General features: G+C 45.7%; 1 protein-coding gene across 1 annotated transcript in view; it reads left to right on the top strand.

Moving 5' to 3' along the window:
* The window catches only part of Trappc10 (trafficking protein particle complex subunit 10), an 80,576-nt gene that overhangs the window by 9,138 nt on the left and 54,233 nt on the right, over nt 1-17,205 (top strand). The window contains exons 2-3 of the mRNA XM_045149419.1: nt 9,219-9,300; nt 13,304-13,439. Of these exons, the coding sequence (XP_045005354.1) occupies nt 9,219-9,300; nt 13,304-13,439 (218 nt within the window). The remainder of the gene's footprint in view (nt 1-9,218; nt 9,301-13,303; nt 13,440-17,205) is intronic.

Here is a 17,205-nt window from a genome sequence, read left to right as displayed (position 1 = left end):
AAAGCAGCAGAGTAAGCAGTTCCCCAGAGATCATATTTGGCTGTGTTCTGAGGCATTCTCTTCACTGCATGTCAGTGGACACTTAACTGCACAGCCAAACCAAAGCCTTTTGGTCACCGGCGGGGCTTCTGATGAGGAGATGCATAGGCATTTGCAGGAGGCCTCACGATGCGCTTGTAACTCCTCAAAACTATAACCCCTAACAGGGAGAGCAGTGCCGGTGTGGAAGCCTGTCACAGGATCGTGGAAGGGGCGTGGTGCTTGGCTTTGGAGGGCCCCATCTCAGTGGCCCTTTGCAGAGCCGTGCTTCAGGTTGTGTTCCGGCACTTAGTCAGGCTCATTTGTGCAGTTTGTTGCCAGTATGATGGGTTGGGGGTTAAAAAAGCACAATTTTGGTAGCAAAATCCCAGTTTTATTGAGCAGTGCTTGCATACTGGAAGTGAGCAGTTTAGGACTTAGTGAATTTCCAGAGAGGTGCAGTCCTTGTGGAAACCCAGTGGGAGAGCATTTATGTCACCCCACAGAGTACCCCTTGTGCCCATCCCCAACCTAGGCAACCTCTCAGGTGCTTTCCCAGCCGTGCTGGAACAGGGAGTCTGCACCCAGCTCGTCACGCAGCAGTGGCAGCAGCGCTAGTGAGCTTTACCTAGTTCATCTGTGGCGCGGGCTGCTGGCAGCGCCTCTGCTGATTGCCAAAGTGTGCCTCCTTTGCCCGGTCACTGGTAGCTGGGCACCCACTTTTTGGCTCTTGTGAGTGGTGCGTTTGTCTTTATGTGGACATGTTTTCGTCTTTCATAGCAAGAGTAGTAGGAGAATGGCTGTGCCATATGATAAGCTTATGTTTAGCTTTGTAGGAAACTGCCAGCTGTCTGCCATGCCAAAGTGGCTACACTGCAGCTAGGAAATGTTCCCACATCCTTTCTGATAGCTTGTTGTCTGCTTTTCCCCGACAGCCGTTTTGTGCTACGAAGTGGCATCTGGTTTTAGTTTAATTTTCCCAAAGACCAATGATAATTGAGCATCTTTGCTTGTTTCTATGAGAAGATGAGTATATCTTTATTTTTACTGTCATTTTATTTATTTGAGAGAGAGAAAGAGAGAGAGAATGGGTGCGCCAGTCTGCAGCTGCTGCAAACAAACTCCAGACACATGTGCTACCTTGTGCATCTGGCTTATGTGGGTCCTGGGGACTCAAAGCTGGGTCCTTTGGCTTTGCAGGCAAGCGTCTTAACCACTAAGTCATCTTTCCAGCCTAAGTATATACCTTTTTGAGACTGTCTCACTGTGTAGCCCAGACGTGGAGCTTGTGAGCTCTTCCCTCAGTCTCCCAGTGCAAGTGTGTGCAGTCACATGCAGCAGTGTGTTTCCTTAGTGAAATGCTGACTCAGGTCTTCTGACCAGCCTCTTTATTAAAATACGTTATTTTTATTTATTTATTTATTTGAGAAAGAAAGAGGCAGGTAGAGAGGGGAGAGTGATAGAGAAAGAGAATGAATGGGCGCACCAGAGCCTGCAGCTGCTACAAACGAACTCCAGACGTGTGCACCACCTTGTGCATTTGGCTTATGTGGGTCCTAGGGAATGGAACCTGGGTCCTTTGGCTCTGTAGGCAAGCACCTTAACTGCTAAGCATCTCTCCAGTTTCTTTTCATTTTCTTTTTCTTTCTTTCTTTCCTTTTTTTTTTTTTTTTTTTGGTTTTTCGAGGTAGGGTCTCACTCTGGTCCAGGCTGACCTGGAATTAACTCTGTCATCTCAGGGTGGCCTTGAACTCATGGCAATCCTCCTACCTCTGCCTCCCGAGTGCTAGGATTAAAGGTGTGCGCCACCATGCCCAGCTTCTTTTTATTTTCTTAAAAAAATTCATTTTTTATTTTATTTATTTGAAGGGGGGAAGGAGGGAGGGAAACTGGGAGGGAGAGAGAAAATGGGCATGCCAAGGCCTTCAGCTGCTTCAAACCTACTTCAGATGCATGTGCCGCCTTGTGCATCTGGCTTTTGTAGGTCCTGGGGAATTGAACCTGGGTCTTTTGGCTCTGCAGGCAAGCGCCTTAACTAAGCCATATCTTCAGTCACTTTTAATTTTCTTTTTTTAAATTTTTTAAATTTTTATTAGCATTTTCCATGATTATAAAAAAAAATCCCATGGTAATTCCCTCCCCCCCCCCCCAACTTTTAATTTTCTTAATTTTGTTTTTAGACGTAGGGTCTCATTCTGGCTCAGGCTGACCTGGAATTCACTATATAGTCTCAGGGTGGCCTCAAACTCACAGTGATCATCCTACTGCTGCCTTCCAAGTGCTGGGATTAAAGGTGTGCACTACCACACCTGGCTCTTTTCTTAAAATTTTTTATTTTTTATTTTATTTATTGGGGGGGGGGATGAATGGGTGCACGAGGGCCTCCAGCCACTGCAAACGGACTCCAGACACATGCACTACCTTATGTATGTGGCTTACATGAGTCCTGAGGAATTGAACCTTGTTCCTTTGGCTTTGCAGGCAAGCACCTTAACCGCTAAGCCATCCTTCCAGCACCCCCCCCATGATGCTTTTTACTTTTTCTTTTAAAAATATTTATTTATTTGTGTGAGAGAGAAGCAGAGAGAGAGAGAGGGAGAGAGAGAGAGAGACAGAGAGAGAGAGAGAGAGAGAGAGAGAGAAGAGAGAGAATGAATGAATATGGACATTCCAGGGCCTTTAGCTATCGCAAACAAACTTTAGATGCATGTGCCACCCACTGCATCTGGCTCCAAACCCGGGTCCACAGGCTTTGCAAGAAAGCGCCTCAGCTGCTGAGCCATCTCTGCAGCCCTCTTTTCCTTTGACAGATTGTGCTCCTCGTGTCATGTGTTAGACATGTGTCCAGCATAGTTGCCACACATTTTATATGAATGAAGATATTCCTGTGTATTTGTTGGTCATTTCCCTTCTTTTGGATTAGCTGTTTATCTATACTTATCTTAAAATTTGGAAGCTATAGTAGAAATCTGTCTAAAGGTGAATTAGAGGGTCACTAGAAGAGACATGCATGTTCTAATTGTCTATTTTATACACTGTTAGTTTCCTAGGGTCACCATGGCATAGTCACAGATTGGTGGTGTAAAATAACAACAGTCTACCCTTTCATAGCTCTGGAAGCAGCTGGACTTTCTTCTTCCACAGTCCAGGGGAGAAGCTTTCCTGCCCATGTCGCCCCCAGCAGCCCTCAACCATCCTTAACTGTGGCCACGTCTCCCCAGTTCCTGCCTCCCTTCTCTGCCTGTGTCTACTTAAATGACATTCACCATGGATGGATATAGGGTCTGGCTGGACAACCTCGGGTAACTACATATTGAGATCCTGAGCCCAGTTACATCTACAACCATGTTTTTTCCTAATGAGATCACATCCACATCCACTATCCAGTCTTTGTCATCTGCCTGGTGCATGCTGGCCAGCATTCATGAAGTATGCACTGTAGCTTCAGGCTCACTGAGATGAACTTCCAGACCAGGCACAGTTCTGGAGGAAGGGATATTTATTGAAGCTTACAGATCCAGGGGAAGTTCCATAAATGGCAGAAGAAGCTGGCCTGCCTTCACAGGACCAAGCAGACAGAGAGAGAGGGGTGGGGGGGGAGAGGGAGGGAGGGGGAGAGAGAGAGAGAGAAGCACAATTCTAAGGCCAAAAGCCACACAGCACAGCACACTTCAGGAACTCCAGCTAGGCACACTTTGCATGTCTTTAGATTGAAATCTGAAACCCACCACCACACCTTAAGATCCACCCAGTAACACTGCCTCCAGCCAGGTGGCTGCAGATGCAAACTGCAATCAAATAAAACACTGAATATATTGGGGGCCATCTATTCAAACCATCATAGCATTTTATATTGACCTGTTGACCAAGAGCACAAGTTCTGGCATGTAAGCCTTTGAGCCCTTCTAGATGTTGATATGGAGTAGGATTACTTCCTTTTAGGAAGAGGTGAGTCCCTTGGGCATGGTGATGCATATCAGTAATCCCAACACTTTGTAGGTAGAGACAGCAGGACCAGAAGAGAGAGAGGATAGATAAATGATAGATAGATGATAGATAGATAGATGGATGATGAAGGATTGATCCCTTCTGTACACTCTTATTCACTAGGAAATAATTTCCTCTCTTCCACTTTTGGACATGTGTTACATTATGCTTTATTTCTCAGTATTGTTTTTAGACCCTTGTTTATAAAATTAAGAAATGAGTAGGGAGGGCTAGGGCTATAGCTCAGCACCTGCCTATTGTGTGTGAGGCCGGAGGTTCAATTCCCAGCACCATTAATAAAAAGGAGTAGGAACAGGAAACTGACAACAGGTTTAGGTCTCGGTTGTCTCAATCAGGGACCATTAAATATGTGGCTATTTTTCCTATTTTTACCTGTGATGTGTTAACATTTAGGTAATTGCATAAATTGCAGAGCTGAAACTTTGGAGCTGACGTAAACCTGTACATCTGTAGCACATCATTTTGTAGGCACTTTCTTGGCTTGGACTTTCAGTAAGCTCCCACACATCAGGGTACACAGTGGGGAGGTCTCTCCAGTCATTTTGACCTTTTTGACCACTAGTACCCAGTAGCACTCCTAAGGGCCCCTTTTTCCCTTCTCTTGTTCTCAAGGAAGTCAGACAATCTGCCTACACAGAAAGGGTGATTTGTCTCCAAAGCAATTCTTCAAAGAAGGCCTTGTTCATGGAGCAAAGTAATCTTGAAATGTTACTTTATTTCAGTACACATTTTATAATCTAAGCTACACATTACAAATTTTTAATATAATTTTGCTCCAACATCAAATTTACATTCTGAGGGCTGGAGAGATGGCTTAGCGGTTAAGCCCTTGCCTGTGAAGCATAAGGACCCCGGTTCGAGGCTCGATTCCTCAGGACCACATTAGCCAGATGCACAAGGGGGCGCATGCGTCTGGAGTTCGTTTGCAGTGGCTGGAAGCCCTGGCGTGCCCATTCTCTCTCTCTCTCTCTTGCTGCCACTTTCACTTTCGATCTCTTTCATATAAATAAATAAACAAAAAAAAATTTTTAAATTTTCATTCTGAGAACTTGACACCCAGTATTTATGTCCATTCCTTCTACTCAAGGATGTCCTGACCTTCGGGGCCCATAGCATGACAGAACTGTGTTCAGTGGCCAGCAGCTGCCTCTCAGCAATTGATCCATGCCAGGCAGTGTGATGGCGCATGGGCCACATCAATGAGTAAGAAGAGACATGGCCAACACACACAAGTCATGTATAGAATTTCGGTCCCTGAGCCTTGGAGGGTGTGGGATGTCTCAGTGCCAAACCTTCCACCGTCACTTCTTCTCAGCCCTATGGTGAGTTTTGAGTCACCCCAGTGATCACCACTGTCTGAAAAGAGAAGCTTCTCTAATAAGTGACAGTAGCATTAATACAGGCACAAACGTAAGTGTTCAGAGTTTAGTGGGTATAATATATGCATTTTGCCAGACAACAGTAGTTGTTTCCTCCCTAGGGCTTATCACCTCACCAACCATAGGCTTTTGCCTAGGTTTTCAGTGCCAGGCAGAAATTTCCTCCTGTGGAGTGGGCCTCCAGTCCAGTCAGAGAGCAGTAGTTTTCCCCATTACAAACATGCCACCAGTGCACCACTTGGCACATTTGGCTTGGCTGGCCAGCTGTAAGACTTACAGGGCCCACCGCTGGTTAAGAGCATTGATGACTTCTGCCCCTAAAAGGCTGCTTGCTGCATAGCTCTTTCCAGCATCCTGGAAGCTAGTCAATAGGGAGGAGACTTCCAGCTCTGCTCCAGCTTGATTCCTCAGTGATTTGTAGCCCAAGCTTGTGGTATCTCCAGCGATAGGGTATTATCATTTAGTTCTGACTGGCAACCAAAAGCCTTGGCAATAGCCTGTAATATCTTAGGAGAATCCTGGGCCTTCCTGGCCAACAACTCACTGGAAGGTATCCCACCCCTGGCAGTGAAATTTTTCAAATAACAATCTATGTCTTCTGGCCATAGCATTATCTGCTTCCCACAGGATATTTCTGCACAAACTCTTTTTTTTTAAATTTTAATTTATTTATTTGAGAGCGACAGACACAGAGAGAAAGAGAGATAGAGGGAGAGAGAGAGAATGGGCGCGCCAGGGCCTCCAGCCTCTGCAAATGAACTCCAGACGCGTGCGTTCCCTTGTGCATCTGGCTAACGTGGGACCTGGGGAACCGAGCCTTGAACCGGGGTCCTTAGGCTTCACAGGCAAGCGCTTTACCGCTAAGCCATCTCTCCAGCCCTGCACAAACTCTTTTTTTAAACATATATATTATTAGTGAAGAAATAGATTTTCATGTGGCATATTCATAACATCTTAATTTTAAAAAGTTATTTATTTATTTATTTATTTATGGGGGAACAGATAGAAAGAGAATGGGCACACCAAGGCCTCTAGTCACTGCAAATGAACTCCAGACACGTGTGCTACCTCGTACATTTGGCTTTACATGGGTACTGGGGACTGGGTCCTTTGGCTTTGCAGGCAAGTGTCTTAACTGCTAAGTCATCCCTCCAGCCCACACCTTAAATTTTCATTAACACTCATCACTACTTGACCTCAGCCTTCTGGGAAGTTTCCAGTGCCTCAGTTTCTGACTACGCAGTGGATCTCCAGGGGCTGATCTGAGTATTTGACCATACTGGGAGCTCTGTACATGCACAGTGAGCAGGGGTCCTTCTCTTGATGGCTGGGGGCCAGTGGCTGTCCTTTCTGCTGTCGTTCAGGGTGATGGTATGAGGGGCAGCAGCGTTGTGAGGGTGGAGCCCCACAAAAGGAATTCATGTTCTTATGAAAGAGTCCCCAAGAACGCCTCACCCTTTCTGCCATGGGAGGACACAGAACAAGGCTGGCCATGGCCCTCGCCAGACACCAAATCTGCAGAAGCCTTGCCCGTGGCCTGCTGTCTGCTGTGTATGAGGCCTGTCCGTGGTGTTCTCCTAAAGCAGCCTGAGTGCCCAGGACTAGCCTGATGAGGTTCCTTTGTGGTGCCTCGGCCACCCTTCTTCTCACCACGAGATGCTGAGGGGCCCATGTGAGCAGATGCCACGAGTGTGCCTCTCTTGCTGGGTATGGATTCTCTGGACTACCCTAGCAGAAAGCCGCCGCTGTGGTGGAAGCCGAGACCAAGACACACAGCGCTGGCAGCCTGGGCTTCCGAGCCTTGCTCCTGGCCGCCCTCTGTGTGCTCATGTTCCTAGTGGCTTCCTGTGTCCCAGTTTTCTCTTCTCATTAAGACCTGTCAGCATGGGTTAGAGCCATCCCTAAAAGCCTCATCGTCTTGTCAGAGACCTTATGTTTACATACAGATACCTTGTAAGGTGCTAGGAGTTAGGACTAAACATTTGGATCTTGGATGACAAAACCCAGGCATGGAGGTCAGGTGATGTCACAGGTTAAATCCTCTAGGGATTTGTGACATCTTTGCCCTGGGCAGATGTAGTGATTGGCCTATGACCTTTTAACTTAAGACACAGTTGAATGCAAGGGTTGTTACTATCTACTATTCATCTATTCAGTCCTTTCTGTACATCCAGGTGTCCTGTGGGAGGTCAGCCTGGGAAGGGGCTCATAGGTACACCGTTACTCTGCACAGTCTTTGAACACTTGTGGTGGACAGCTTCAGACACCAGCAGTGTGTGTGCACATGTGCACATGTGTGAGTATAGGTTTATATAGAAACCAAGTGAAGATGGGGGAAGCCTCTATGCAGTTGGCTTAATTTCTTCTTCGTGAAGAATAATGATTTTTATATACTAATCTTCAAACTTTAATGAATTAACAGACATTGACAACCAAGAAGAAACTTAAACTTGAAGCTAAAAGGAAAACTTAAGAAAAAAAATTTTTTTTCTGTGTGGTAGTCAGGTTGGAACCCTTGCTCTAAAAAAGATTTTTACTTTACTCCTTTCTTTCTTCCCCTTTTCCTTCCCTTCCATTTTTCCTCTCTGTTTCTCCTTCCCCTGTCTTTATATCTCTCTCCTTTTCTTTTTCTTTCCCTCCCTTCTTCCTTCCATCCCTGACTTCTCCTCTCTTCCGTCCTTCCTTTCCTTCCCAGGCAGGGTGTCACTCTGGCCCAGGCTGACCTGGAACTTAATCTATAGCTCAGGCTGGTCTCAAACTCAACACTATCCTCCTCAGTCCCAAGTGCTGGAATTATAGGTGTGAGCCACTACATCTGGCACATTTCTGATTTCTAAGATGGCAGTAAATAAATGAGCATGATGAGGAGGGATGGCCCTTTTAACTTCTGTCAGGCCATGCATGCATATCATCATACCTCCAGCCTGCCTGCTGGGGAACTGTCCCTCCCTTTTATCTCTGCTCTCTGAGGCATAGGACAGACAACTGGTTTCCCAGGCTTATGCAGTTGGTCAGTGGTGGTGCTGGTGGGGCTCTGTGCAGTTAGATTCCCAGTGCCACCCTAACCACTGCCTCCAGCTACCCAGGCATACTTCTCTCCCCAGTGACTTGATATTGCTGGGTGATTTTCAGAAGATTGTTTATTAGGCTTGTAATAGCAAACAAATAAGCAGCTGTGTTAATGGTGTACATCAATTCCCAGTGACTTCAAGATCAATATAAAAGCAGTTAGGAAAATGGTTTGCTTAAAGAGGACTCTGTATTAAAAGGTTCTTTTGTAGTTTTCATATGATACAGTCCTGTTGTCCTTTCAGGAGAACCAAATGGACTTTTCAGTTCTGTTAAAGCTAGGATGAAAGAGCCAAGTGTCAAACCAAACATGTCCTGTGGGGTCATATCCTTGGGTCAGAGCCCTCTCTGTCCAGGCCAGCCTTGTGTTCATGATGGTAACCTCACTAGGATCGGGGGCTCACAGGTTAGATACCCCACTCTGAGTGGGGCCATTTGTTTGGGCTGTTCCGGAAGAACAAATAACAGAAAACATGGCAGGTGACTTGCAGAGTCTGCACACGGGAGCACTGTGCATTCTGTGCCTCGGCACTGGGCAAACACGGGGCTGCGTCCTCACGAGGCCACTTCCCTGTGTCGCGCAGCGGCTGTGGAGCGCGGAGGCCGGCCATGCTGCAGTCTGTCCCTTCAGCCTTGGAGGCTGAGTGCTGGCTTTTCCTGAAACCAGTCACTTCATGGCACAAAACAATTTTCCTTATGTCACTTTACTGAATGTAAAATGATTTCCTTTCATTCCCTTTGTAGGTGCTGGAGATCAGAATTTGTTTACCTCTGTCTATCCAACACTCTCCCAGCAGCTTCCCCGGGAGCCGATGGAATGGAGAAGGTAGGTGTCCTTGCGCTTTGGCCGCACTGCCCCTCAGGTCTGAGATAGCCGTGTGAGCAAGTGAAGTGAACGCATGTTCTTCTGAAGCCGAGTGTCATGGCTGCACAGAATCCACGGGGCTTCCTCGTGAAGATGATGTGGTGCCCAGAATTTATTCATGCTTGGGATGGCAGTGCCATAACACTGAGCCACATCCCCCAACGTGGCATGCACGGATGGATGAATGTTTCTCTCTACTTCCTCCTTCCTCTTCCCTTCCTTCCCCTCTTTTCCTTCTCCTTCATTTGTCTTTGTGTGTTTATCTATTTGTTTTGGACAGAAGCTTGCTATGCAGCCTGTGTTGGCCTTGAACTTACTTTGTGGCCCCAGCTAGCCTTAAACCTGTAATCCTCCTGCCTCCACCTCCTGAGTACTGAGAGTAAAGGTGTATGCCACCACACCTGGCTGTAGTATAATTTTTTTTGGTAATAGTCCCCAAACTTCTTTTTATTTTTATTTTGAGAAGGGTTTCACAAAGTTTCACAAGCAGATCTTTTTTATTTTTTATTTTTTGGTTTCTCGAGGTAGGGTCTCACGCTAGTCCAGGCTGACCAGGAATTCACTATGTAGTCTCAGGATAGCCTTGAACTCTCAGTGACCCTCCTGCCTCTGCCTCCCAAGTGCTGGGACTAAAGTTGTGCCGCCATGCCCGGCTCACAAGCAGGTCTTAAACTTGTGATCCTCTTGCCTCAGTCTTTTGAACAGCTGGGTTGTAGGCCTGTGCATTCAAGCCTGTCTGGGACGATTTTTTTGTTTTTGAGGTAGGGTCTCACTCTAGCCCAGAAATTGACTATGTAGTTTCAGGGTGGCCACAAACACAGCAGTCCTTCTACCTCTGCCTCCTGAGTGCTGGGATTAAAGGAGTGAGTCACTATGCCTGGCTTTGAGATGAACTCACTTAAAAAAAATATTTTTATTTACTTGCAAAAATTAAAAAAAAAAAAAAGAGGAAGAGGAAGGGAGGGAGGGAAGGAGGGAGAATTGTATGCCAGGACCTTTTGCCACTGCACATGAACTACAGATGCGAGTTCCACTTGGTGTATCTGGCTTTACAAGGGTCCTGGGGAATTAACCTTTGCACGCGTCTTAACTGCTGAGCCATTGCTCCAACCCCGCTTTTTGTTTGTTTAACAAGATAGTAGATGCGTGTTGTTGAGTTAGAGATCCACTTGAGTGTGGGTGATTTCTGATTTCTTCCTGACCTTCCAGCGTCTTAAAGGCTCTCAGTTTGCAGAGGAGACATATATCCCTTTGTGTCCACCTACTGACAGAAGACATTAGCTGTACCATGTTAAGATAGCCTTTCTCACCCAAACTCATATATGCTTTTCTTTCCTTCCCTTTATCCCTTCTTTCCCATTCTTCTTCCATCTCTCCCTTCCATTCTTTTTATTTTATTGTATTTTATTTATTTGGGAGAGAGAGAGAAAAAAAGAAGAGAGACAGAGAGAGAGAATGGACATGCCAGGGCCTTCTGCAACTGAACTCCAGAGGCATGCGCCACCTTGTGCATCTGGCTTATGTGGGTTCTAAGGAATTGAATCTGGGTCCTTTGGCTTTGCAGGCAAGTGCCTTAGCCACTAAGCCATCTCTCTCCCTAACATTTAAAAAAAATATTTATTTATTTGCATACAGACAGAGACAGATTATGGGCATGCCAGGGTCTTTAATCCGCTGCAAACGAACTCCAGATGCATGTGCCACTTTGTGCATCTTGCTTACATGGGTACTAGGGAATTGAACCTTGGTTGTTAGGCTCTAGGTGTAAGTGCCTTAACTGCTGAGCCATCTCTCCAGCCCTTCCCTTCAGTATTTTGATGGTTTTGCTATATTAGCATTGGCTGGCCTGGAACTCACTCTGTATACTAGGCTGGCTTCAAACTTGTGGCAGTCCTTCTGCCTTCCTCCTGAGTGCTGGTATTATAAGTTTGTACACCTGCACCCTGCTCCAAGGCACTTTTCTTCAGGATAAGAAACTACAGAGAGAGCTCTTGCTTAGAGATTAGGAGGGAAAATAGAAGACAGGTCAAAGCTCAATTACCTATTTCTTCTGTTAACTGTCTTTTGTGTGTTGTGTGTCTAGTGACTTGTCCAGAGGAAATCACTTGAATGGGAAGTATTTCTTATTGAATAGGATATTATTATTTGTGGAAAATATTTGGATTTTGGCTTATTAGTATGGACAACTTCATTTTCATCAGGATGTAGCAGTTTCCTGTTGGTATGCATGTCCGTACAAGTCTGAGTCTGGTAGTCTGTCTGACCCCCATGTTGCCCTGCTACCATGATTACTGTGCTCCCTGTGCTCTCTGGTGAATATCTTCTGCTGCTTCTATACAGTCAATCAAATATGTATGGAATCGCCAATAATGTAAAGAGTACAGAATGTAAGAGAAAGCTCTTTGAGGACAGTTATTCAGCATGCATTTAGGCCCATGCTGTCAAGGAGAGAAAACAGTTCAGCAAATGGGGAAAGTCAATACTGAAGAGATGAGGAGGGGAGATTTAACACCTGAAGAAATGAGGAGGGGAGATATAATACCTGAAGAAATGGGATTGGAGATTTAATACCTTAGAAATAAAACAGAGGAGGCCTGTGAACGTGGTGGTGCACACCTTTAATCCCAGCACCCGGGAGGCAGAGGTAGGAGGATTGCTGTTAGTTCAAGGCCACCCTGAGACTCCATAGTGAATTTTGGGTCAGCCTGGACCAGAAAGACCCTACTTCGGAAGAAACAAACAAACATACATACAAAGAAACAAACAAAAAAAACCAGAAGAATTTAATCTCTGAGGAAATGGTATGATCTATATAGGATGTCAAATAAATATGTCTGACTAAACATTCTGAAAGGTACAAGAAAAAAGTGTGTTCATGAGATAAGAGAGGAGGTTTTGAGGGAAACAACATTGAACATATGTTTCATTTCTTCCCCTTCCTGGCATCCCCGTCACCATGTGTAAAGGACTAACGCAGACGTGCACAGTGCAGGACTGTGGTCCAGTTTCCACCACTACAACAGAGTATTTATATGAACAGAAAATTCTTTGGCCTATGGTTCTGGAGGCTGGGAAGTCTGAGTTGGAGGGGCAGCATCTTGTAAAGGCCTTCAGTTTCATGGGTAATAGAGTGGAAGGCATCACAGTGATGTGGAGGAGGTGGAATGATGAACCTGCCCCTGTACCCACATAAAAAGCTGGGTGTGGCTGTGCATGCCTATAACCCCCATGCTGATGGGAGCAGAGTGAGGAGAAGTGATGGGCTTGCTAATCAGCCAGTTTAACTGACAAACAGGGAGTTTCAGTTTCAGTGAGAAATCCTGTCTCAAGGAAATAAGTAGAAAAGTGACAGGGGAATACCCCATGTCTTTCTCTGTCCTCTGCCCAGAGGGCACACACATTTGTGCAGACACACCAGACACACACAAAGAGAAAACAACAGGCTTTCCTCTCAGGCTTAATGAACTGCATGTGGCCTCTGGAATTTCTAGTTGGCTGTCTTGGGTTGAAAGAGAGGTTTGTACCACTCTTTTATTTGAGCTCTGTAAACTACAACCTGCTCTTTTTCACAGTTATTTTGCTTTTTGGCTCAATTGGACTATTCCAAAAGCATTAGGACCCTTGAGTGTTTGAATGACTTGACTGCATTTTGACACTTGGAACACCTGTCTCCTCTTTTAGACTGAACCCTGGGAATCCTGCAAGATCTATGGCAGCCTTGGTCACGGTGACCTTGCCTGAGTGTGTCATAGTGCACATGGTCTTGAGTCACATGAAGGGTTTGTGCAAAGGGAGCTTTATAATAATTCATGTAGTATTTTTGGACAAAACATTACAGTTTGAACTCATGGCTTATGTAATGTTTCAGAAGTCATATTTATGAGTGAACTATGTATTGTCACCTCTCCCTTTTCCACTTTACATTGCTTAGATGTTCTCAGTGATCTCTAAAAATTGTTTCTAGGTCCTATGGCCGGGCTCCAAAGATGATTCACCTGGAATCAAACTTTGTTCAGTTCAAAGAGGAGCTGCTGCCCAAAGAAGGAAACAAAGCTCTGCTCACGTTCCCCTTCCTCCACGTCTACTGGACGGAGTGCTGCGTAAGTTCTGGCCGCAGAAGGCACGGCAGCCTGGGATCGAGACTTCACGGACTCGTGCTTTCCGTGGTTGGCTTTGAACTGTGCTCTCTCTTGGTGTTCTCCTGTCTTGGTCCCTTAGAGGACATGTGGCTTTGTCTGCATTTCTGTTCCACTTAGTGTGTGACACTTTTGGGAATCAGTGAGTACCAAGCTTCTGGGTTGGAGCCCCAGAGGTTGTCAGGTTGAATGACCTTGAACTTACTGAGCTCGTGGCCTCCTGTGCCCCCCAGCACTCGAGGTCCCCACCGTCTGCGGCCTGGTGCTGCAGCCTTCTCTTTTGCTCTGTAGCTTTGGCCTGCTGTGAATGAGGGCCACTTCTTCCCAACTTGAGTAAAAGTCCTCAGGCAGCAGGGTGCAAAGTGCACCAGTCATTACCTCTGGGATTCCAGCGAGCACTTGAGGCTACAGAGGTAGTTTTGTGACTTTGATGAGACAGGACTGGTTTCACCTGCATTTTGTCTCATGTACCATTTTCCAGGAAAGTTACACAAGATGGGTGATGTATGTGGTATTGCCAGAGATGTTGTCTGCCAAGGAAGCTTACTGGGGACTCAGCATTCAGAGTTCTTTTTTATTTTTACATTTTGGTATTCCAAGGTAGGGTCTCGCTCTATCCCAGGCTGACCTGACTTGGAATTCACTATGTACTCTCAAGTGGTGGCACTGAACTTATAGCGATCCTCCAACCTCTGTCTCCCAAGTGCTGGAACTAAAGGTGTGTGTCACCATGCCCCACCCATTACCATATCCTCTACCTACATGTCCCTAAACCCCAGAAGGAAAGCAAGTAGCTGGTATCGACCACATGTGCACAGCATGGACCTGTAAGGTCTTCTCACCACAGGCTGGCAGCAGCCCTCCACAGTCCATTCGCAGGGAGAGGGCCACCTCACAGGCAGAATGGCAATACTGGGCCTGTCCTGTAAGCTTTTCTCTCCACAATCCTTCGTCTACATGGCCAGATTCATTTTTATGTTACAGTACATGGAATCAAATCAAGGGCTTTGGTCATGACAGGCAAGTGCTGTACTACTGAGCCACAGTACCCCAAGGATATTACTTTTGGGGGGGCCTGGGATTGTAAGTGGAGTTTTTGTTCCCATTGTGTCTTCTAGGTTTTTTTTTTTTGTTTGTTTGTTTGTTTTTTTGTATATAGGAAGGCTGTTGACTTGTTTCATATTAAACCTTGCTAAGCTCTCTGATTATATTGTGATTTTTGTTTGTTTGTTTGTTTTTGAGGTAGGGTCTCAATCTGGCCTCAAATTCATAGCAATTCTCCTACTTTGACCTCCTGAGTGCTGGGATTGAATGCCACCATGCCTGGTGTATTGAGTTATTTTTATTGTTGACTCTTTGGTCCTAAAACCTAGAGTGTTCCAGTTACCCAATCATGTCACCTGCAGAGAAAGACCCCTTTACTTTTCCAGTTCTTTTTTTTTTTAAAGCAGGATCTCATAGTAGCCCAGGCTGACCCAGAACTCTGTACCCAAGGCTGGCCTTCAACTTGAGGCAATTCTTCTATCTCAGCCTCCAGAGTGCTAGAGTTAAAGGCATGTGCCACCATGCTCAGCTCTTTTCTAGTTCTTATGGCTGGGATTGTCCCCCTGGTTTAAGAATTTGTGAGCTCTCAGAGAAGATGGGGGACACACCTCTGCCTTGTCCTGACCTCTGTCGGGCACCTCTAACCTTTTCCTTATTTGTAGGGTGCTGGCTAGAGGAATGAGGCACAAACTACCTGAGGGAAACAGCCATCCACTACCATTTTTCTCAGGAATTTTAGTAGCTTACAAGTTGATTTCTTCAAAGGCTTTTTCAGACCTAACTTGCCCCTTTTATCTAGTAGTGCCTTAAACTGCATTCATGGATTTCTTTTTATTCTTTAAAACTTAACTAGGGCTGGAGAGGTGGCTTAGCAGTTAAGCGCTGGCCTGTGAAGCCTAAGGACTGGGGTTCGAGGCTCAATTCCCCAGGACCCATTGTTAGCCATATGCACAAGGGGGCACACACATCTGGAGTTCATTTGCAGTAGCTGGAGGACCTGGCGCGCCCATTCTCTCTATCCCCCTCTTTCTCTCTCTGTTGCTCTCAAATGAATAAATAAAAATAAAAAATAAAATGCTTAAAAAAATTAAAGTCAAAAGAAAACTTAAAAACCCAGCATTCCCTGAAATTATTAGGTTTCAAAGGATTCCTTAGGAAGGTGTTGTGTTATGTTACATTCTTACTGCCTTGGGCGTGGGCATTGTGAGGGTTGCTTGCCCTGGAACTGGGACATGTTAGCAGTGGTTCAGGAGATAGCAGATAGACCAGAGAGGCTCCGTTTCACTCTCAGCCAAATTGTAGACACCAGCACCAGCACCAGCACCACGTTCCTGTTTAATGGAGTGCAGTATGTTCCACGGTTCTTTGGAGCAGTGAACCTGTAGACCTCCATTTTCCCACATAGAAAGGCCATTTGGGTCCCCATAAAAAACACTGGCCCATGCCGGACGTGGTGCCACACGCCCTTAATCCCAGCACTCAGGAGGCAGAGGTAGGAGGATCACCATGAGTTGAAGGCCAGCCTGAGAGTACGCAGTGAGTTCCAGGTCAGCCTGGACTAGAGTAAGACCCTACCTCGAAAAACCAAAACAACAACAACAACAACAAAAACACTAGCCCAATTACCCCAGAGGATTTTTTAAAACTTTTCATTGACAGCTTCCACAAGTATAGTCAATGCACCATAATTCCACCCCCACCCCCCTGTTTCATGGATTTCTTGCATCAAAACCAGACCTACGAGCTGGACTGATGGATATGTGGTTAAGGTGCTTGCCTGCGAAGCCTAAGAACTCAGGTTGGATTCTCCAGGACCCACATAAGTGAGATACACAAGGTGGCACATGCATCTGTAGTTCATTTGCAGTGGCTGGAGGCCCTGGTGCACCCATTCTCTCCCTTCCATCAAATAAATTAATAAAAGAGAGAATTGCCATGAGTTTGAGGCCACCCTGAGACTACATAGTGAATACCAGGTTAGCCTGGGCTAGAGTGAGACCCTACCTTGAAACAACAACAACAACAAAAACCCAAAACAACAACAACAAAACACAAACCCGCACTCCTGGTCAGACCCACACTCACTTGGCCAGAGTCTTGCTTTCTCACTGGCATCTTATTTATAGGGTTTTCTGCTTGGGATTCACAAGTGGTTGTTCTATAACCTTTGTGCTACTTTTACTTTACTTATTATTATTATTTTGATTTTTCAAGGTAGGGTTTCATTCTAGCCCAGGCTGATCTGGAACCCACTAGGAAGTCTCAGGATAGCCTTGAACTCATGGTGATCCTCCTACCTCTGCTCTCCAAGTGCTGGGATTAAAGGTGTGTACCACCAAGCCCAGCTACTTTCATGTTTAAAAAGAATTAAATTTTGGTCTGGGGGGATGGCTCAGTATTGATAAAGTGCTTGCTTGCCAAGCCCGCTGACCCAAGTTTAATTTCCCTAGTACCCACATAAAGCCAAATTCATAAAGTGGCACATGTGTCTGAAGTTTGTTCGTAGTAGCAAAAGGCCCTGGCATACCTATTCTCTCTTTCTTTCTCTCTCTCTACTTGCAAATAAATGCATATTTTTAAAAAATATTTTTGTTTATTTATTTATTTATTTATTTATTTGAGAGCGACAGACACAGAGAGAAAGACAGATAGAGGGAGAGAGAGGGAGAATGGGCACGCCAGGGCT

The sequence above is a fragment of the Jaculus jaculus genome, chromosome 5 (assembly GCF_020740685.1).
Source record: "Jaculus jaculus isolate mJacJac1 chromosome 5, mJacJac1.mat.Y.cur, whole genome shotgun sequence".
NCBI classification, from domain to species: Eukaryota; Metazoa; Chordata; class Mammalia; order Rodentia; family Dipodidae; genus Jaculus; species Jaculus jaculus.
This window is presented reverse-complemented; position numbering and strand designations above follow the sequence as displayed.